We start from the raw sequence: 20,915 nt of genomic DNA, 5'->3' as shown, positions 1-20,915 counted from the left end.
GGACATGCCATCTCCGTTTTCTGTACTAAGATTTTCTAGTCTGGTTCTCTTGGTCTGTTGAGGAGGGAGATGGCCTTGCCCCGTCCCGCCCTGTTCCAGACTGCTGCCTCTTCAATCATCCGTTCCATCACAGTCGTCTGCGGCGATGGTTGGTTTGTGAATATCCTTGCGTTGCGGTCGTTTCATATTGACCACCAAACCAGCTATACGAGTGCGCTCCATGGCTTCTTTGCTGATGCAGAAATGATGCCATTGGACACCAGGGAAGGTATGGTGGAGTCGGGAGCGAGGCCCGAATAAAGGTTGCAGCGAGCAATGACATCGTGCCAAATTCGGATGGAGACGGGACATGAAGCTAGCAGGTGCACTACATCCTCCATTGGCCCATTGCATAGAGAGCAAGACGGATTGTGAGGCCAACCTTTCCTCGCAAGGACGTCGGCCGTGTTGCAGCGTTCAAGCAGCACCAACCACGCAAAAAGCTTGCATTTGCCCGGTGCATTAGATTTCCAAAGAAACGCGTCCCACGATGACCGAGTGCAGCCCTCAAACTGAATCTTGAGGTATCCAGATATGGATTGTATTTTTTTAAACAGTGACCGGTCAATGTCAACGGACGGACGGGTCACAGCGTTTGAGGGGCCGAATAAGTCCGGCGGTAGATGCTCTAAAAATCCCGCGAATCAAAGAAATTGCGAGTGAACTTTCTCGGACAAAAGCGATCAAAGGTTTGCTCATCGCTTCTTGCACATGCGCGCGGCCTCTGGAAACCCCGGAACAATTTTCCCGCACACTGTCAGCACGCACCTGTGCGGGTCCATGCGTGCAACGCGACCGCCCGGCGCACCCGACGCCCACGATCCCACGCCATGGGCCCCGACGCCCCGCCCCGCACCGAGGAGGAAACGAGACAAACCGCGGCCGCATTACAGCTTCCAGGTGGAAGCAGGAGCCCCGGTTTCGGCGCCACGCCGCCCGCCCCTGGTTTGCTCCCCAAGAATAACAGAACAGAACCGGGGGGCAGGTAGCCAACCAGAGCCAGACGTGGCGAAACCGCACCCTCCCTCCCTCCCTCCCAGGTCCCAGCCCGGCCCCATATATACCCCCGGCCTCCCCACACTCGGTTCCCCACGGATTTGATCCTGTGAAGTGAGAGATCAGTTCTCGATTTCGATTCCGGGCTCAGAGAATTTCCCAGGCGAGCAAGATGGCGACGGCCGGGAAGGTGATCAAGTGCAAAGGTCCGCGCCTTGTCCTCTCCCCTCCTCTCCTCGCTCCCGGCATTCCCCAGGCCTCACCGGAAGGCGCTTGCTTGTGCTTTCGATTCCTTGCTTATTGTCCTGCTTATTTCTTCATGCGTTCTTTTTCGGGACAAATTTCGTGAGGGTTAGCTAGGTTTTGCGTGATTTTAGGGGAGGATTTCCTTCCCCTCATGGTATCATCATCATCTGTGACTGCATTCTGACGCCCTTTCCTTGGATCCGTTCGCGGTTGCAGCCGCGGTGGCATGGGAGGCGGGGAAGCCGCTGTCCATGGAGGAGGTGGAGGTGGCGCCGCCGCAGGCCATGGAGGTGCGCGTCAAGATCCTCTTCACCTCCCTCTGCCACACCGACGTCTACTTCTGGGAGGCCAAGGTACGCATGCGCCAACGGCGTCACGCTCGCTTCCGGTCAATAAATTATGCCGCGCATCAATTTCGTGTCTGACTTGCGCCTCCGTGACTTCCGATGCTTAGGGGCAGACCCCCATGTTCCCTCGGATCTTCGGTCATGAAGCTGGAGGGTATGTTTCTCAAGTCCCAACTACCTTCCTTGATGAATCATTACCCTGTCTACACATGTTTACCATGCGCTTGTGATCTTATGTCTTGTTTGGTCTTCCTTCAGCGTCTATGTCATGTCTCTCTGCTGTTATGTTTTGTTTTGTCTCCCTTCAGCGTCTATGTTTTGTTTGCTGTTACTAGTTCCCGTCAGTGTGGAGTCTCGTTTGTATTTTCTGAACTTCTTGCACCTGTTTAGCAGTGGTAGGTTGAGTTAAGGTGACATTTCGGACTTGCTGGATGCTTTTGCTTTGGTGATTTCGATAATGAATTCGGAGGGAACCCCCTCTTCTGATTAAAAAGAACATGCTTACCATGCCGTTAATACATTTAGTTTATGTTCTCCTCAGGATTTCTATATTTCGACTGTGCTAATTGTTTGTTGAGAAAGGATAGGTCCATCACAGAACTGAAAACATGTGAAGCAATCATAAGAACTGCGTGTTGTCTGTGTAGACCGTTGCAGAATACTTTTGTTGTCTGTATTGTAATGGCGTCACTGTCGTTGGATCTTGGTAGAGTAAGTATGGAACACCAGAGGTCAATATCATAAATTGGTACTAGGACTTCCGATTGACATGTCTTTCTCAAGTGAAGATACCTCAGGAGATTGTTCATGTTGCTTTAGTTGACTTGCTATATCCATCTCGTTATTCATCTGATGTGCTCCGACATGAAGTCCTTTTATATAGATATTCTGGTCAAATTTATCTGCTGCACGTCCCCTAAACTTATTTCTCATGTGAAGATACATCAGGAGTTTGTTCCATGTTGCTTTAGTTGACTTGCTATATCCATCTCTTTATTTATCTGAGGTGCTCGGACATGAAGTCCTTTTGTATAGATATTCTGGACAAATTTATGTGTTGCACGCCCACTGAACTTATTTCTCATGTGAAGATGCATCAGGAGTTTGTTCCATGTTGCTCTAGTTGACTTGCTATATCCATCTCTTTATTTATCTGATGAGGTGCTCGGACATGAAGTCCTTTTGTATAGATTTCTCTGAACAAATTTATGTGTTGCACGTCCCTTGAACTTATTTATGTTCACAGCATAGTGGAGAGTGTTGGAGAGGGTGTGACTGAGCTTGCCCCTGGTGACCATGTCCTTCCTGTGTTCACTGGGGAGTGTAAGGAATGCCCACATTGCAAGTCTGCGGAGAGCAACATGTGTGATCTGCTCAGGATCAACACCGACAGAGGTGTCATGATCGGGGATGGCAAGTCACGCTTCTCTATTGACGGGAAGCCGATTTACCATTTCGTAGGGACTTCCACCTTCAGTGAGTATACTGTCATGCATGTTGGTTGTGTTGCCAAGATCAACCCTGAGGCCCCCCTTGATAAAGTCTGTGTTCTTAGCTGTGGTATTTCCACTGGTAAGTTGACTTGTATTGCTGTACTATATGCTTTGTTATGGCTACGTCTTATCTTGAGATGATGCTGAGTTGCCATTCTTTTTGTAGGTCTTGGTGCATCCATTAATGTTGCAAAACCACCAAAGGGTTCGACAGTGGCGATATTTGGGCTAGGAGCTGTTGGCCTTGCTGTAAGTGTCCTAATTCCTCCCTTGATTGTTCTGAAATTGCAATCCGTATTTGCACCTGACTTGCTTCTATTTGCCCTTCACATTTGGTACGATTTAGGCTGCAGAAGGTGCAAGGATTGCAGGTGCATCTAGGATCATTGGTATTGACTTGAACGCCAGCAGATTTGAAGAAGGTAAATACTCCTGACTTTGCTACTCATGAGTTCAACTTGTTGTTTTGAGTAGTTTCTAATGTTTTATATGTTGTCCATATTCAGCTAGAAAATTTGGCTGCACGGAATTTGTGAACCCGAAAGATCACAGCAAGCCAGTTCAGGAGGTTTGTTTCTTCACATGAGGAAAATAGTTGTTCATTGTGCTTAATGATCAATGATCATAACATACAACTCTGATGATGCTTTAGGTGCTCGCTGAGATGACAAATGGTGGAGTTGACCGCAGTGTTGAGTGCACGGGCAACGTCAATGCTATGATACAAGCATTTGAATGTGTCCATGATGTACGACTTCTTAAGACCTCAGTCATCCACAAGGATGATCATTTTGCATCGCCTCTTTTCTCTAGATGGAAACTTGAATTCTGTGATCCATATGCAGGGCTGGGGTGTTGCTGTGCTGGTGGGTGTGCCGCACAAGGACGCCGAATTCAAGACCCACCCGATGAACTTCCTGAACGAGAGGACTCTCAAGGGCACCTTCTTCGGAAACTTCAAGCCGCGCACCGACCTGCCCAATGTCGTGGAGATGTACATGAGAAAGGTAAACAGGAATCGCTAACTGCTGTAGCTTGGGTCTATGCTTGCGACCTCTTGAGATCTGTTCATTGCCACGCCCTATTTCTAAATCATCTAGAAGTGTTAAGCCCTTGAAAACTTGATGCTCATGCTCTAACAACTTGCGATTGTGGTCAGGAGCTGGAGGTGGAGAAGTTCATCACACACAGCGTGCCGTTCTCGGAGATCAACAAGGCGTTCGACCTCATGGCGAAGGGCGAGGGCATCCGCTGCATCATCCGCATGGAGAACTAGGCCGCCTCACGTGCTTCTGATCGCTCCGATGTAATAAGCGTTTGGGGGGCGGTTTCTGAACCAGATCATCGTCTGTGGTTTCGCCTTCCTTGGCAAAGTAGCGTAGTGTTAGTTCAAGTATATCTGTAATTACGTACCGGAGAAGTGGTGGTACTACGAGCTCTCTTTTGGCAGCAATATATGCTGCTGCTGCTGCTGCTGCTACTATGGCCATGAGTTTCAGTTGAATGAGTCTGTTCTTAGCCTACTTGATGTTTCAATGTCCCGTTGCTGCTGCTGCGTTGCTTATTCAGTATTTCCTTTCCTACTCTGCTTGGCTGACTCTGCTAATTGGAACTGAAGGTACAACTTGGTTCGAAAGTTCAGGCAGCGTAGTCTACTTTCTTCTGCTTCCTGAATCTGTTAATAATTTTCAGGATCAAGTGGTGGAGTATTTCTCTCTGCTCTGGATGATCATGTTGGCTGTTGCTCTCAACAGCTTGCAGAATTTGTTGTCTCTGCCATGCCGCAAGGGGAAAATGTGTAAAACACAACACGTGAATACTGTTTGCAAACGGTTGTGCCAGTTCTTATCTTTTCTCGAGAAAACAGGAGGACCGTAGTTGGTAGACGAGCCAGCAAAACTCTGGCCCGTGGCACGCTGGTCAAAAGGCAAACCAGGCTCGTGATGGTACCACGTCAGTGAACCGCCACCTGTCGATGTTGACGCAGTGACGGACTCGTCAAATCAGCCCCGTTAGTTTGACCAGACAGCGACGATTTCCGTCAGGTAAGTCCGCAAGGAGGAACCTTGGCAACCAAGGCGGCAGCAGCAGCGGCGAACCAAGTCAGCCAAGTAACTGACATGTGCTTAATCTCCACGCATCAAGGACCACACGAAGCTTCCCAGCCTTCGTCCCGGGGCAACACGCGCCATGCCTTCTCGGCTTCTCCTCCCTATAAATGCAGAGCCACCACCAGAGCATCACAGCAACACAAGCTGAGCCTACGCAAAGATCGAGCGAGAAACTAAAAAAAAACGAGGGAAATATGGTGCTGGGCATGAACTGCTTCGGCGCCCCTGAAGCCGCAAGCAAGGTGTCGCCGGCGGGCAGGCGGCTCGGCGGAGAGGGAGCAGAGGCCAAGGAGCAGAAAGCGGCGGCGAAAGAGGAGGCCGCAGTGAACCGTGCCGTCGGCGAGGCGAATGAGATGGGAGCCGATCAGGTGAAGGCTGCGGGGAAGGAGGTGCACAAGAAGAAGAGGAGCGGGGCTCCAATAGTGATGCACCACTTTCCCTTCCATTCTCGTCCCGGGCTGCTCTGATCTCAAACTCCTACTACTAGCATGGCCACTGCAATTTTGGTGAAGCTTCTGTCGGCATTCTGCCGGAGAGTTCGCATGTTTTGTGAGGGCTAAATTATTTGACGAGCATTGTAGTAGTTCTATCTTAGAATTGTACTCTCTTCGTTCGGAATCACTCGTTGAAAAAATGAATGTATTTAAATGTATTTTAGTTATAGATACATTTTTTTCGATGATAAGTAATTTCGGACGGAGGAAGTATCTTCCTACTCCCTCCGCCCCAAATTTCCGCGACAAGTAATTCGAGTCAGAGGGGGTATGTGTTAATATAATGAAAAAGTTCATTTCGGAATACTGTTTGCCACAGTTGTAATAACGCATGCTCATGGAAAATAGTCACGGTCAACTAGCACTAGGACATCCCACGGACAATCAGATACCACGACAGTCGTTGAATCAAACTTTTAGATAGCGAATTCGAAAAGTCGACCAAGCCAAACAAACGTGCTCGCACCAATCCAGTACCCTAATCACGCTCCAGTTTCGGTTGCAGCAAAGGAGGATTTTGAGGCTTTGGAGATGCAAAATCGGCATGTTTGATGACGTGACCTACATCGAATCCCTAGCCAAGGAATAGCCAAAATGACCGTTTATGCAGAGCTAGGCTCCAGCAAGCCATGCATGCTATTCGTCTGCACGCATTGGAAAGTATGAAAGATCGGACGTATCGGCCGTTACTCCGGATGTGGAGTTTCTACACCCAGGAGCATTTGCTCCTGGTGTGAACAGTAAATTCAGAAAAATTCAATAATAATTCAAAAAATTCTGATTTTTTTTGTGGCATACTTTCACAAATGTTTGTTGTGCATGCAAAATTTAATCGCAAAATCACATTGGTAGAAGGCGTGGTAAAATAAACAAAATCGATGCTCTGAAAATGTTACTTACAAAAGCATTTTGGAGCTATGATTTTATTTTTTTTGGCACGACTTCCACCAATGTGATTTCATGATGAAATTTTGCATGCACAACAAACATTTGTGAAAGTATGTAACAAAAAAAATTCAGATTTTTTTGATTTTACTGTTCACAACAGGAGCATTTGCTCCTGGGTGCAGAAATGTACTTTCGCGTTACTCCTTACTTCACTCCTTCCACCATCCAAACTGCCATTCACATCTCTCTCTGTGTGTAAGTGTGTGAGAGAGAGGGAAAAATAAAAGAAAAAGTAAACACAAATATTGTGGCTGAAAATAATAATTAGGCAACCGATAAATAGCAAAATTGTTCTTTCTTCTGTTCGATAGACTAAAGCTATTCCCCTATTTTGTAGAGTTGGTTAGTTTTCTTTGCTGGGGTAAAAGATGTTTTATTTCGAAATTATAGAGTTACAATGAAAAGGCAAGAGATTCTCGATATATGGGCCCCATTTATGTAGCCAAACAGTGGTGCTAAATTGAGAGCCTTTTGGTCTGTGACTAAGGGGGTGTTTGTTTTAGAAGTCCTAGGACTTTTTCTAGTCCCAGGGACTAATCAAAAAAGACTCTCTAGTAGAGTCTTTTTCTAGTCCATGTAGAAAAAGTCTCTCCCGTTTGTTTTCTAGGGACTTTTTAAGAACTTTTTCTAGTCTCTGGGACTAAAAAATCCCTGAACCAAACACCCCCTAAGGCTACGGCAAAGGAGGATTTGAGGCGTGTTTGGTAGGTCGCATGTAGCCCAGGCTTTGGAGATGCAAAATCGGCATGTTTGATAGCATGACCTATATCAAATTCCTAGCCGAGGAATAGCCAAAACGACCATTTTTGCAGAGCTAGGCTCCGGCAAGCCATGCATGCCATTCGTCAGCACACGTTGGAAAGCGTGAAAGATGGGACGTATCGACCATTACTCCATACTCCACTCCTTTCACCATTCAAGCTGTCATTAACATCTCTCTGTGTGAGAGAGGGGAAAAGAAAAGAGTAAACACAAAAAATTGAGGCCGGGGGTCATCCTTCTTTTTTTAGCCCCCCGCGTCGCCCCCGCCTCGGGCGACTCGGGCGGGATCCCAACCCTAGCCGCCGGGGGCTCTCCGTCCTTCCATCCCTCCCTCCGCCGCCGCCGAAGGACGCCGCCGGCCTTTGCCCGGGGGCTGACGGCGGTGGCGGGGGCCTTTCCTCTCTCCCGCGCCATGGGGACGGTGCGGAGCTCCGCGGCGTGAGGTGGCACGGCCGATCTGGCCTCCGTGGCGTAGCGGGCCTGCCTTGACCGGCGGCAGCGCGGCGGCGGCCTCGTCCTAGGGCGGTGGTGGTGGCGGTTGCGGCGGCCGGCCCTGCGTCGGGCAGCGGCCATGGCTGCGTTCGGCGGTGGCGGCCGGATCTGCAGCGACGGACCATCTGTCCTCGGATCGGCGGTGGCGGCATGGAGGGCCTGGTGGTTGGGTCGGCGCCATGCGTAGTTTGCCCTCCGGACAGATCCGATCTGCCCGGTGCGGCTTGCTCGATGTGTGGCGGCTCAGATCGGCGGAGACCCGTGCGCACAATACGTGATGGAGGTTATTCGACGGATCCGGGTGAAAACCTTGTGCTCGGCTTGTTGCCAAGACCGGCGTTGGTGGCTGTTGGAGAACGTTGCAGAAAACAAAAATTTTCCTACTCGTTTCACCAAGATCATCTAGGAGTTCATCTAGCAATGAGTGATTAGATGCATCTACATACCTTTGTAGATCGCGCACGGAAGCGTTCAAAAGAACGGTGATGATGTAGTCGTACTCGACGTGATCCAAATCACCGATGACCAGCGCCGAACGGACGGCACCTCCGCGTTCAACACACGTACGGGACGGGAGACGTCTCCTCCTTCTTGATCCAGCAAGGGGGAAGGAGAGGTTGATGAAGATCCAGCAGCACGACAGCGTGGTGGTGGATGCAGGGCGTCACAGCAGCAGGGCTTCGCCGAGACTACGAGGGAGAGACGTAACGGGGGGAGGTGGAGGTGCCAGGGGCTGGTGTAAAATCCCTCCTCTCCCCCCACTATATATAGGGGTGCCAAGGGGGGGCGCCGGCCCTAGTAGATGGCATCTACTAGGGGGGGCGGCGGCCAAGGGGAGGTTTCCCTCCCCCCCAAGGCACCTAGGGGTGCCTTCCACCACATGGACTCTTCCATGGTGGAAACCCTAGGCGCATGGGCCTATAGGGGCTGGTGCCCTTGGCCCATCTAGGCCAAGGCGCACTCCCTACAGCCCATGTGGCCCCCCGGGACAGGTGGCCCCACCCGGTGGACCCCCGGGACCCTTCCGGTGGTCCCGGTACAATACCGATAACCCCGAAACTTGTCCCGATGCCCGAAATAGCACTTCCTATATATAATTCTTTATCTCCGGACCATTCCGGAACTCCTCGTGACGTCCGGGATCTCATCCGGGACTCCGAACAACATTCGGGTTTCTGCATATACATATCTTCATAACCCTAGCGTCACTGAACCTTAAGTGTGTAGACCCTACGGGTTCGGGAGACAAGCAGACATGACCGAGACGACTCTCCGGTCAATAACCAACAGCGGGATCTGGATACCCATGTTGGCTCCCACATGCTCCACGATGATCTCATCGGATGAACCACGATGTCGAGGATTTAATCAATCCCGTACGCTATTCCCTTTGTCTATCGATATGTTACTTGCCCGAGATTCGATCGTCGGTATCCCAATACCTCGTTCAATCTCGTTACCGGCAAGTCACTTTACTCGTACCATAATGCATGATCCCGTGACCAGACACTTGGTCACTCTGAGCTCATTATGATGATGCATTACCGAGTGGGCCCAGTGATACCTCTCCGTCATACGGAGTGACAAATCCCAGTCTTGATCCATGTCACCCAACAGACACTTTCGGAGATACCCGTAGTCTACCTTTATAGTCACCCAGTTACGTTGTGACATTTGGCATACCCAAAGCACTCCTACGGTATCCGGGAGTTACACGATCTCATGGTCTAAGGAAAAGATACTTGACATTGGAAAACTCTAGCAAATGAACTATACGATCTTGTGCTATGTTTAGGATTGGGTCTTGTCCATCACATCATTCTCCCAATGATGTGATCTCGTTATCAATGACATCCAGTGTCCATAGTCAGGAAACCATGACTATCTGTTGATCAACGAGCTAGTCAACTAGAGGCTCACTAGGGACATGTCGGTGTCTGTTATTCACACATGTATTACGATTTCCGGATAACACAATTATAGCATGAATAAAGACAATTATCATGAACAAGGAAATATAATAATAATGCTTTTATTATTGCCTCTAGGGCATATTTCCAACAGTCTCCCACTTGCACTATAGTCAATAATCTAGTTACATTGTGATGAATCGAACACCCATGGAATTCTGGTGTTGATCATGTTTTGCTCTAGGGAGAGGTTTAGTCAACGGGTCTGCTATATTCAGGTCCGTATGTACTTTACAAATCTCTATGTCTCCATCTTGAACATTTTCACGAATGGAGTTGAAGCGACGCTTGATGTGCCTTGTCTTCTTGTGAAACCTGGGCTCCTTGGCAAGTGCAATAGCTCCAGTGTTGTCACAGAAGAGCTTGATCGGCCCCGACGCATTGGGTATGACTCCTAGGTCGGTGATGAACTCCTTCACCCATATTGCTTCATGTGCTGCCTCCGAGGCTGCCATGTACTCCGCTTCACATGTAGATCCCGCCACGACGCTTTGTTTGCAACTGCACCAGCTTACTGCCCCACCATTCAAAATATACACGTATCCGGTTTGTGACTTAGAGTCATCCAGATCTGTGTCGAAGCTAGCGTCGACGTAACCCTTTACGACGAGCTCTTCGTCACCTCCATAAACGAGAAACATTTCCTTAGTCCTTTTCAGGTACTTCAGGATATTCTTGACCGCTGTCCAGTGTTCCTTGCCGGGATTACTTTGGTACCTTCCTACCAAACTGACGGCAAGGTTAACATCAGGTCTGGTACACAGCATGGCATACATAATAGAACCTATGGCTGAGGCATAGGGGATGACGCTCATCTCTTCTATATCTTCTGCCGTGGTCGGACATTGAGCTGAGCTCAATTTCACACCTTGTAACACAGGCAAGAACCCCTTCTTGGATTGATCCATATTGAACTTCTTCAATATCTTATCAAGGTATGTGCTTTGTGAAAGATCTATGAGGCGTCTCGATCTATCTCTATAGATTTTGATGCCTAATATATAAGCAGCTTCTCCAAGGTCCTTCATTGAAAAACTTTTATTCAAGTATGCCTTGATGCTGTCCAAGAGTTCTATATCATTTCCCATCAAAAGTATGTCATCTACATATAATATGAGAAATGCTACAGAGCTCCCACTCACTTTCTTGTAAACGCAGGCTTCTCCATAAGTCTGTGTAAACCCAAACGCTTTGATCATCTCATCAAAGCGAATGTTCCAACTCCGAGATGCTTGCACCAGCCCATAAATCGAGCGTTGGAGCTTGCACACTTTGTCAGCATTCTTAGGATCGACAAAACCTTCCGGCTGTATCATATACAATTCTTCCTTAAGGAAACCATTAAGGAATGCCGTTTTGACGTCCATTTGCCATATTTCGTAATCATAGAATGCGGCAATTGCTAACATGATTCGGACGGACTTCAGCTTCGCTACCGGCGAGAAAGTCTCATCGTAGTCAACCCCTTGAACTTGTCGATAACCCTTAGCGACAAGCCGAGCTTTATAGATGGTCACATTACCATCCGCGTCTGTCTTCTTCTTAAAGATCCATTTATTTTCTATGGCTCGCCGCTCAACGGGCAAGTCAGTCAAAGTCCATACTTTGTTTTCATACATGGATCCTATCTCGGGTTTCATGGCTTCCAGCCATTTGTCGGAATCCAGGCCCGCCATCGCTTCTTCATAGTTCGAAAGTTCACCGTTGTCTAACAGCATGATTTCCAAGACAGGGTTGCCGTACCACTCCGGTGCGGAACGTGTCCTTGTGGACCTTCGAATTTCAGTAGGGGCTTGATCAGAAGTATCTTGATCATTGTCATCAACTTCCTCTCTAGTCGGTGCAGGCACCTCAGGAACATTTTCTTGAGTTGCGCCATTTTCCGGTTCAAGAGGTAATACTTCATCAAGCTCTACTTTCCTCCCACTTACTTCTTTCGAGAGAAACTCTTTCTCCAGAAAGGACCCATTCTTGGCAACAAAGATCTTGCCTTCGGATCTGAGGTAGAAGGTGTACCCAATAGTTTCTTTTGGGTATCCTATGAAGACGCATTTTTCCGACTTGGGTTCGAGCTTTTCAGGTTGAAGTTTCTTGACATAAGCATCGCATCCCCAAACTTTTAGAAACGACAGCTTAGGTTTCTTCCCAAACCACAATTCATACGGTGTCGTCTCAACGGATTTCGACGGAGCCCTATTTAAAGTGAATGCGGCAGTCTCTAAAGCATAGCCCCAAAAAGAAAGCGGTAAATCGGTAAGAGACATCATAGATCGCACCATATCTAACAGAGTGCGATTACGACGTTCGGACACACCATTACGCTGAGGTGTTCCAGGCGGCGTGAGTTGTGAAACTATTCCACATTTTCTTAAGTGTGCCCCAAACTCGTGACTCAAGTATTCTCCTCCACGATCTGATCGTAGAAACTTGATTTTCCTGTCACGTTGATTTTCAACCTCACTCTGAAATTCCTTGAACTTTTCAAAGGTTTCAGACTTGTGTTCCATTAAGTAGATATACCCATACCTATTTAAATCATCAGTGAGGGTGAGAACATAACGATAGCCACCGCGAGTCTCAACACTCATTGGACCGCACACATCAGTATGTATGATTTCCAATAAGTCGGTTGCTCGCTCCATTGTTCCTGAGAATGGAGTCTTGGTCATTTTACCCATAAGGCATGGTTCGCATGTGTCAAATGATTCATAATCAAGAGACTCTAAAAGTCCATCAGCATGGAGCTTCTTCATGCGTTTGACACCTATGTGACCAAGGCGGCAGTGCCACAGGTATGTGGGACTATCATTACCAACCTTACTTCTTTTGGCACTCACATTATGAACATGTGTAGCATCACGTTCGAGATTCATAAAGAATAAACCATTCACCATAGGAGCATGACCATAAAACATATCTCTCATAAAAATGGAACAACCATTATTCTCAGATTTAAAAGAGTAGCCATCTCGAATTAAACGAGATCCTGATACAATGTTCATGCTCAAAGCTGGCACTAAATAACAATTATTAAGGTTTAAAACTAATCCCGAAGGGAGATGCAGAGGTAGCATGCCGACGGCGATCACATTGACCTTTGAACCATTCCCGACGCGCATCGTCACCTCGTCCTTTGCCAGTTTCCGCTTATTCCGCAGCCCCTGCTTTGAGTTACAAATGTGAGCAACTGCACCGGTATAAAATACCCAGGAGCTACTACGGGCACTAGTAAGGTACACATCAATTACATATATATCACATATACCTTTTGTTTTGCCGGCCTTCTTATCCGCTAAGTACTTAGGGCAGTTCCGCTTCCAGTGACCGCTTCCCTTGCAATAAAAACACTCAGTCTCGGGCTTGGGTCCATTCTTTGGCTTCTTCCCGGCAGCTTGCTTGCCGGACGCGGCAACCTCCTTGCCGTCCTTCTTGAAGTTCTTTTTACCCTTGACTTTCTTGAACTTAGTGGTTTTATTGACCATCAACACTTGATGTTCCTTCCTGACTTCTACCTCTGCTGATTTCAGCATAGCAAATACTTCAGGAATGGTCTTTTCCATCCCCTGCATATTGAAGTTCATCACAAAGCTCTTGTAGCTTGGTGGAAGCGACTGGAGGATTCTGTCAATGACCGCATCATCCGGGAGATTAACTCACAGCTGAGTCAAGCGGTTATGCAACCCAGACATAGTGAGTATGTGCTCACTGACAGAACTGTTTTCCTCCATCTTACAGCTGAAGAATTTGTCGGAGACTTCATATCTCTCGACCCGGGCATGAGCTTGGAAAACCATTTTCAGCTCTTCGAACATCTCATATGCTCCATGTCTCTCAAAACGCTTTTGGAGCCCCGGCTCTAGGCTGTAAAGCATGCCGCACTGAACGAGGGAGTAGTCATCGAAACGTGCCTGCCAAGCGTTCATAACATCTTGTTCTGCAGGGAGAACGGGTGCGTCACCAAGCGGTGCTTGTAGGACATAATCTTTCTTGGCAGCTATGAGGATGATCCTCAGGTTCCGGACCCAGTCCGTATAGTTGCTGCCATCGTCTTTCAGCTTGGTTTTCTCTAGGAACGCGTTGAAGTTGAGGACTACGTTGGCCATTTAATCTACAAGACATATTGTAAAATATTTAGACTAAGTTCATGATAATTAAGTTCAACTAATCAAATTATTAATGAACTCCCACTTAGATTAGACATCCCTCTAGTCATCTAAGTATTACATGATCCGAGTTAAACTAGACCGTGTCCGATCATCACGTGAGACGAACTAGTCAACATCGGTGAACATCTTCATGTTGATCGTATCTTCTATACGACTCATGCTCGACCTTTCGGTCTTCCGTGTTCCGAGGCCATGTCTGTACATGCTAGGCTCGTCAAGTCAACCTAAGTGTTTGCATGTGTAAATCTGTCTTACACCCGTTGTATGTGAACGTCTGAATAAAACACCCGATCATCACGTGGTGTTTTGAAACAGCGAACTGTCGCAACGGTGCACAGTTAGGGGGAACACTTCTTGAAATTAGTATGAGGGATCACCTTATTTACTACCGCCGTTCTAAGTAAACAAGATGCAAAAACATGATAAACATCACATGCAATCAAATAATAAACGTGACATGATATGGCCAATATCACATAGCTCCTTTGATCTCCATCTTGGGGCTCCATGATCATCTTGTCACCGGCTTGACACCATGATCTCCATCATCATGATCTCCATCATCGTGTCTCCATGAAGTTGCTCGCCAACTATTACTTCTACTACTATGGCTAACGCGTTTAGCAATAAAGTAAAGTAATTTACATGGCGTTTCTTGATGACATGCAGGTCATATAAAAGAATAAAGACAACTCCTATGGCTCCTGCCGGTTGTCATACTCATCGACATGCAAGTCGTGATTCCTATTACAATAGCATGAACATCTCATACATCACATATATATCATTCATCATTCATCACAACTTTGTCCATATCATATCACAAACCACTTGCTGCAAAAACAAGTTAGACGTCCTCTAATTGTTGTTGCAAGTTTTACGTGGCTGAATTAGGGTTCTAGCAAGAACGTTTTCTTACCTACGTTAAAGCCACAACGTGATTTGGCAACTTCTATTTACCCTTCATAAGGACCCTGTTCATCGATTCCGCTCCAACTAAAGTAGGAGAGACAGACACCCGCCAGCCACCTTATGCAACTAGTGCATGTTAGTCGGTGGAACCGGTCTCACGTAAGCGTACGTGTAAGGTTGGTCCGGGCCGCTTCATCCCACAATACCGCTGAAGCAAGAAAGGACTAGTAACGGCAAGAAAGTTGACAAATCTACGCCCACAACAAATTGTGTTCTACTCGCGCAAGAAGAACTACGCATAGACCTAGCTCATGATGCCACTGTTGGAGAACGTTGCAGAAAACAAAAAATTTCCTACTCGTTTCACCAAGATCATCTAGGAGTTCATCTAGCAACGAGTGATTAGATGCATCTACATACCTTTGTAGATCGCGCACGGAAGCGTTCAAAAGAACGGTGATGATGTAGTCGTACTCGACGTGATCCAAATCACCGATGACCAGCGCCGAATGGACGGCACCTCCGCGTTCAACACACGTACGAGACGGGAGACGTCTCCTCCTTCTTGATCCAGCAAGGGGGAAGGAGAGGTTGATGAAGATCCAGCAGCACGACGGCGTGGTGGTGGATGCAGGGCGTCACAGCAGCAGGGCTTCGCCGAGACTACGAGGGAGAGACGTAACGGGGGGAGGTGGAGGCGCCAGGGGCTGGTGTAAAATCCCTCCTCTCCCCCCCACTATATATAGGGGTGCCAAGGGGGGGCGCCGGCCCTAGTAGATGGCATCTACTAGGGGGGGGGCGGCGGCCAAGGGGAGGTTTCCCTCCCCCCCAAGGCACCTAGGGGTGCCTTCCACCACATGGACTCTTCCATGGTGGAAACCCTAGGCGCATGGGCCTATAGGGGCTGGTGCCCTTGGCCCATCTAGGCCAAGGCGCACTCCCTACAGCCCATGTGGCCCCCCGGGACAGGTGGCCCCACCCGGTGGACCCCCGGGACCCTTCCGGTGGTCCCGGTACAATACCGATAACCCCGAAACTTGTCCCGGTGCCCGAAATAGCACTTCCTATATATAATTCTTTATCTCCGGACCATTCCGGAACTCCTCGTGACGTCCGGGATCTCATCTGGGACTCCGAACAACATTCGGGTTTCTGCATATACATATCTTCATAACCCTAGCGTCACCGAACCTTAAGTGTGTAGACCCTACGGGTTCGGGAGACAAGCAGACATGACCGAGACGACTCTCCGGTCAATAACCAACAGCGGGATCTGGATACCCATGTTGGCTCCCACATGCTCCATGATGATCTCATCGGATGAACCACGATGTCGAGGATTTAATCAATCCCGTACGCTATTCCCTTTGTCTATCGATATGTTACTTGCCCGAGATTCGATCGTCGGTATCCCAATACCTCGTTCAATCTCGTTACCGGCAAGTCACTTTACTCGTACCGTAATGCATGATCCCGTGACCAGACACTTGGTCACTCTGAGCTCATTATGATGATGCATTACTGAGTGGGCCCAGTGATACCTCTCCGTCATACGGAGTGACAAATCCCAGTCTTGATCCATGTCACCCAACAGACACTTTCGGAGATACCCGTAGTCTACCTTTATAGTCACCCAGTTACGTTGTGATGTTTGGCATACCCAAAGCACTCCTACGGTATCCGGGAGTTACACGATCTCATGGTCTAAGGAAAAGATACTTGACATTGGAAAACTCTAGCAAACGAACTATACGATCTTGTGCTATGTTTAGGATTGGGTCTTGTCCATCACATCATTCTCCTAATGATGTGATCTCGTTATCAATGACATCCAGTGTCCATAGTCAGGAAACCATGACTATCTGTTGATCAACGAGCTAGTCAACTAGAGGCTCACTAGGGACATGTCGGTGTCTGTTATTCACACATGTATTACGATTTCCGGATAACACAATTATAGCATGAATAAAGACAATTATCATGAACAAGGAAATATAATAATAATGCTTTTATTATTGCCTCTAGGGCATATTTCCAACAGTGGCACCCTGTGGTGTCATTACCTTCTTGAAGGCATCGCCGTGGAGAAGCTCTAGACCTCTATCCGCTACCTCCGGGGGAAACCCTAGATCAGTTGATCGGATGACGGCGACGCGTTGGTGTCGTTTCCTCCTTGGGGGCGTCATTCTTGGAGGCGTACACGGGATCGAGGGACCAGCGGGTGCCTTATTGGTGGAGCGGTACTTCATCCTTCTCATTGATGACGGCGAATCTCGGCGGCGTGGTGCAGTGGAGACTCGGCGCCCGATGCGCGGGGATGGACTCGCGCAGGTGGAGGTAGTTGTCTGGCGTCAAGGTGGCGTCGATGACGGAGTGGCCTGACAAGGTAGAAGCCTCAATATCTGCTCTGAAGACGGACCTGTGAATGATGGCGGCGACGACACATGTGAGTGCGTCAGACCAGTTTATGCCCCAGACCCGGTATGTGGCTCGGCTGGGGCTTCTGGCTTTTGATGATAGGCTTAGGTGAGTAGACCGGGTATGTGGCCCAGGTAGCACCCCTTCATCATATGGATAGGAGTAGTGGCATATGTTGCCAAGATGGCGGATTCAGGCATATTGTTGTAATACTTTGTAAGGTCCTCGGGAATAATCAATAAAGTGGCCGTATGCATCTCCCAGATGCAGAGGCCGGGGTCATCCTCCTTTTCTAAAATAAAAAAAAACAAAAAATTGTGGCTGGAAAGAAAATTTCAGGCAACCGACAAATAGCAAAATTGTTTTTCCCTGTGTTGGATAGACTAAAGCTATTCCCCACTTTTGTAGAGTTGGTTATTTTTCTTTGCGAGGGTAAAAGAAGTTCTATTTCAAAATTATAGAGTTACAATGAAAAGGCAAGAGATTCTCGATATATGGGGCTCCTCTATGTGGCCAAACAATAATGCTACATTCAGCGGAAATTGCCTTTGGAGGCCGACCTCCATGGAGGCCTCCAAATGCAAATTTCAAAGTTCGTGAAAATTCATATTCTTATATTTAAAAAATCGGAAAATAATATAGAGATAGATGAAGGCATAGTGCATAAGTGTGTAAATTTTCAGGACAAAATACGTTGAAATGAGGGTTGTGCAAAAAGACAAATCAGAGGCCTTTTAACACATGATACTATTTATCCTCATAGACCATGAATTTGTCTTTTTTTGTATAGGTCGCATTTTAATGTATTTCATCCTGAAATTTTACACACATATGCCTGACATCCTTGCTTGCTTGTACAAAAAATTCAGATTTTTTTTCAAACCAGAATTTTTGAATTTTGAATTTTTCAAAAAACGGCCTCCATGGAGGCTGAGAGCCAAAATGCCATTCTCTGCATTCAGGGCCTTTTAGTTTGTGACTAAGGTTGCCACAACAACTAAGGTTACATAGTTATAGTGTGCATGACGGCGACCCAGTCCTCGAGGCCTACCACGGGCGTGCATGTCGGTGCACACTGCTCGACCCCCTGCCTCCTACAAGCGGTAAGGGCATGTACAATGGTGCTATCTTAGGAGTGCCACGTAGGATAAATGGTGAGGTGGAGGAGAGAGAACTCATAAGAAAAGGCTTGTCTTCTCTTATTTAAGATAAGACAAGAGATGATCTCTTAGCACAATTTGTCTCACCATATTTTAAGGAATAACTAGTTATTGAAGATAAGGCTAAGATATAACCCATTGTAGACATATTTTTTTGTCATCTCTAAATTACATGCAAGACTTAAGATAAGACTGTCCTATCAACCATTGTACATGCCCTAAGTCGGTGCCACCGCTCGACATTTCCAACGCCTCCGGATCTGAGCTTACCTGCGGCGGGACAATTGGTGGATAGGATCTGGGGCCTCACCGAGAAGCACAACCCGTCCCGATCTTGCTACCTACGAAGAGGCGAAGATGGCGTCGACCGCGCCACAGTAGCTCGACGGCTCCGTGAATGGTTGGGCGGCTGCCACGCCGCTGCACTGCTCAGCCCGGCCGCCAACATGAGCGGTGGCGACAGGTACGAAAGTGACGGCAGCTACAATTTCGTGCCGACATGATTACCCTGAGCCCCCTCTGCCGTCTCGTGCACCTTTCTTTTAACAAATTAAGGAGCTTTTTGGCGGTCTCGTCTTATAGCTGTTGGGCCGGAGGCGGAGTGGATCTCGGGCGGATTGGCTACGAGGAGGAAGAATGTGGGAGTAGTGGGGTGGTTTGACCTGCTTTTTTCAGTTTGGTTTCAAAACGAACGACCAACTAGAAGAAAAACCAAAAGCAAAAATAAACCACCATAGCCATGACAAGCGCTAAAATTGAGAAGAAGAAAAATTAAGTTAAAATGTACACACGAGGGTAAAATGTGGCACAAAGGGCAAAAGTGAATGTATAAACTAAGGATTTTCTCCGGGTTAAAAATGAAATTAACTCTTGTTTTATTAATGTCCGCACCGGAGGCCTCGGCTGTCCGCTCAGACGTTTAGCGGGAGGTCCGGTTGGATGCCTGCCAATGCATTTTCCCTCTCCCCGTACATGTATAAATGGATAGCTATCTTTTTTTTTTTTGAAGTAAAATGGATAGCGACCTTGGCAACCAAGAAAACGGATAGCGACAAGATTCGTGAGACAAGTCAGCGACGAAGAACCTTGGCAACCAAGGCGCGCGGCAGCAACCGTGACGATCAAGTCAAAATAATCAGCTGACCTCGTGCTTCCGCTCACACGTCGTGGACGAAGCTTCACGCCGCTTTCTCCCCTCACAACTTATATATAAGTGTCGCGCTACTGGATCCTCGACATAGCAGCAAATAGCACAGGAAGCAACAACACTTGAGAGAGAACCCAAAACACAGACACACAGACCACACACAGGGCGAGTGAGAGAGAGAGTGGCTGAAGTGATGGTGTGGTCTACGAGCAAGCAACAAGGAGGAGATCAAGAAGAACCCAAGCAGCACAAAATGGTAAAAGAGGTGAAGAAGAGTGAGACACCCATCTTCACGTATCAGCTCCCCTTCCATTCTCTTTCCCTTAACAAAGTCAAGAACATCGAGGTCGACCGCTTGAGGCTGTCCTTCCCGACGGCGAAAAACTCTACGCTGGTCCCCGTTGATTCCGGTTCTGATGAAGAGAGTGACGAAGATCAAGGCTGTTCGGACATCGACGACACTGTAAACAGTATAGGTGGACAAATGACCGTCGATAAGCCTATGGACGAAGGGTTAGATCGCATCTGTAGTGGTCTGCATGCTATTCCCAGGAAAAATAAAGCAAGATCGGCCAAGAAAAGATCCCATAAGCTCAGCTCTAGGAAGTTCTACAAAATATTCAGCTGAGGGGCCTTTTTATTGGAGTGTATAAGGGATCTCGAGGACTGGCTGAATTCCGATAGCCTCCTCTTTGGTCAAAGTGTACAATTTGGATTTCTTTGCTGATTCTCCATACATTGGAAAATTTGTACGCGTCCATGTATAACTTCTGATCTTGAATGTAATCGTCATTACTTAGCAATGTGTGTGTGTGTGTGTCAGATTTATGCGTGTAGCGCAGTCCGCCTCGAGAAACCTTGCTGCCGACCGAAAAAACATGACTTTAGAAAATCGATGTATGTTCTTTTTTTTTTTTGCAAGGATGTTTTTTCATTTATAAAAGATATTTTATTAAATCAATATGTAACATCAAGCGAAGATTATCCTGCCACTCATATTGCGTGAAAACCTCCGTGGCCACCAGCTCCAACCGCGTACACACCGCTTTGAACAACGGTAGGTAATTCATACGGTCACTTCTTCGGTACAACCCCTAAACACATCAACTGGCCCGGTCAACTGGCCAGTCTAGTAAATTGGACATGGAAACAGGGTTTTGATTCGGGATACTTTCGTTGCCTTGGATGTTGCTGCCATTATAAACATTCCTATC

General features: G+C 47.6%; 3 protein-coding genes across 3 annotated transcripts; all 3 read left to right on the top strand.

The window, feature by feature from the left end:
• Positions 1–1,086: 1,086 nt before the first annotated feature.
• On the top strand, positions 1,087–4,644 carry LOC119295352 (alcohol dehydrogenase 1-like). The gene is made up of 10 exons (XM_037573763.1): positions 1,087–1,241; positions 1,498–1,634; positions 1,736–1,782; positions 2,875–3,200; positions 3,288–3,370; positions 3,468–3,543; positions 3,628–3,689; positions 3,774–3,869; positions 3,967–4,128; positions 4,281–4,644. Exons 1-10 carry the CDS (start codon positions 1,208–1,210, stop codon positions 4,395–4,397), a joined length of 1,140 nt encoding a protein of 379 aa, XP_037429660.1. The 5' UTR covers positions 1,087–1,207; the 3' UTR covers positions 4,398–4,644.
• Positions 4,645–4,777: 133 nt separating this feature from the next.
• On the top strand, positions 4,778–6,022 carry LOC119295353. Its single transcript, XM_037573764.1, has one exon. The coding sequence runs from the start codon at positions 5,340–5,342 to the stop codon at positions 5,697–5,699; it is 360 nt and encodes a 119-aa protein (XP_037429661.1). The 5' UTR covers positions 4,778–5,339; the 3' UTR covers positions 5,700–6,022.
• A 13,786-nt stretch (positions 6,023–19,808) lies between these two features.
• On the top strand, positions 19,809–20,477 carry LOC119293444. Its single transcript, XM_037571929.1, has one exon. It carries the CDS (start codon positions 19,895–19,897, stop codon positions 20,327–20,329), a length of 435 nt encoding a protein of 144 aa, XP_037427826.1. The 5' UTR covers positions 19,809–19,894; the 3' UTR covers positions 20,330–20,477.
• The last annotated feature ends 438 nt before the right edge of the window (positions 20,478–20,915 follow it).

Source organism: Triticum dicoccoides, chromosome 4B (assembly GCF_002162155.2).
Source record: "Triticum dicoccoides isolate Atlit2015 ecotype Zavitan chromosome 4B, WEW_v2.0, whole genome shotgun sequence".
Classification (NCBI taxonomy): domain Eukaryota; kingdom Viridiplantae; phylum Streptophyta; class Magnoliopsida; order Poales; family Poaceae; genus Triticum; species Triticum dicoccoides.
Note: the sequence above shows the minus strand (reverse complement) of the source record. Positions and strands in the feature narration are given on the sequence as shown.

What these genes read in the sequence shown, in the direction of transcription:
- LOC119295352 (XM_037573763.1), top strand. Translation starts at nt 1,208, where the DNA reads ATGGCGACGGCCGGGAAGGTGATCAAGTGCAAAG. An exon ending in GAAGGTGATCAAGTGCAAAG is followed by an intron (nt 1,242 to 1,497) that starts GTCCGCGCCTTG and finishes TCGCGGTTGCAG; the next exon opens with CCGCGGTGGCATGGGAGGCG. An exon ending in ACAGCAAGCCAGTTCAGGAG is followed by an intron (nt 3,690 to 3,773) that starts GTTTGTTTCTTC and finishes ATGATGCTTTAG; the next exon opens with GTGCTCGCTGAGATGACAAA.
- LOC119295353 (XM_037573764.1), top strand. Translation starts at nt 5,340, where the DNA reads ATGCAGAGCCACCACCAGAGCATCACAGCAACACAAGCTGAGCCTACG.
- LOC119293444 (XM_037571929.1), top strand. Translation starts at nt 19,895, where the DNA reads ATGGTGTGGTCTACGAGCAAGCAACAAGGAGGAGATCAAGAAGAACCC.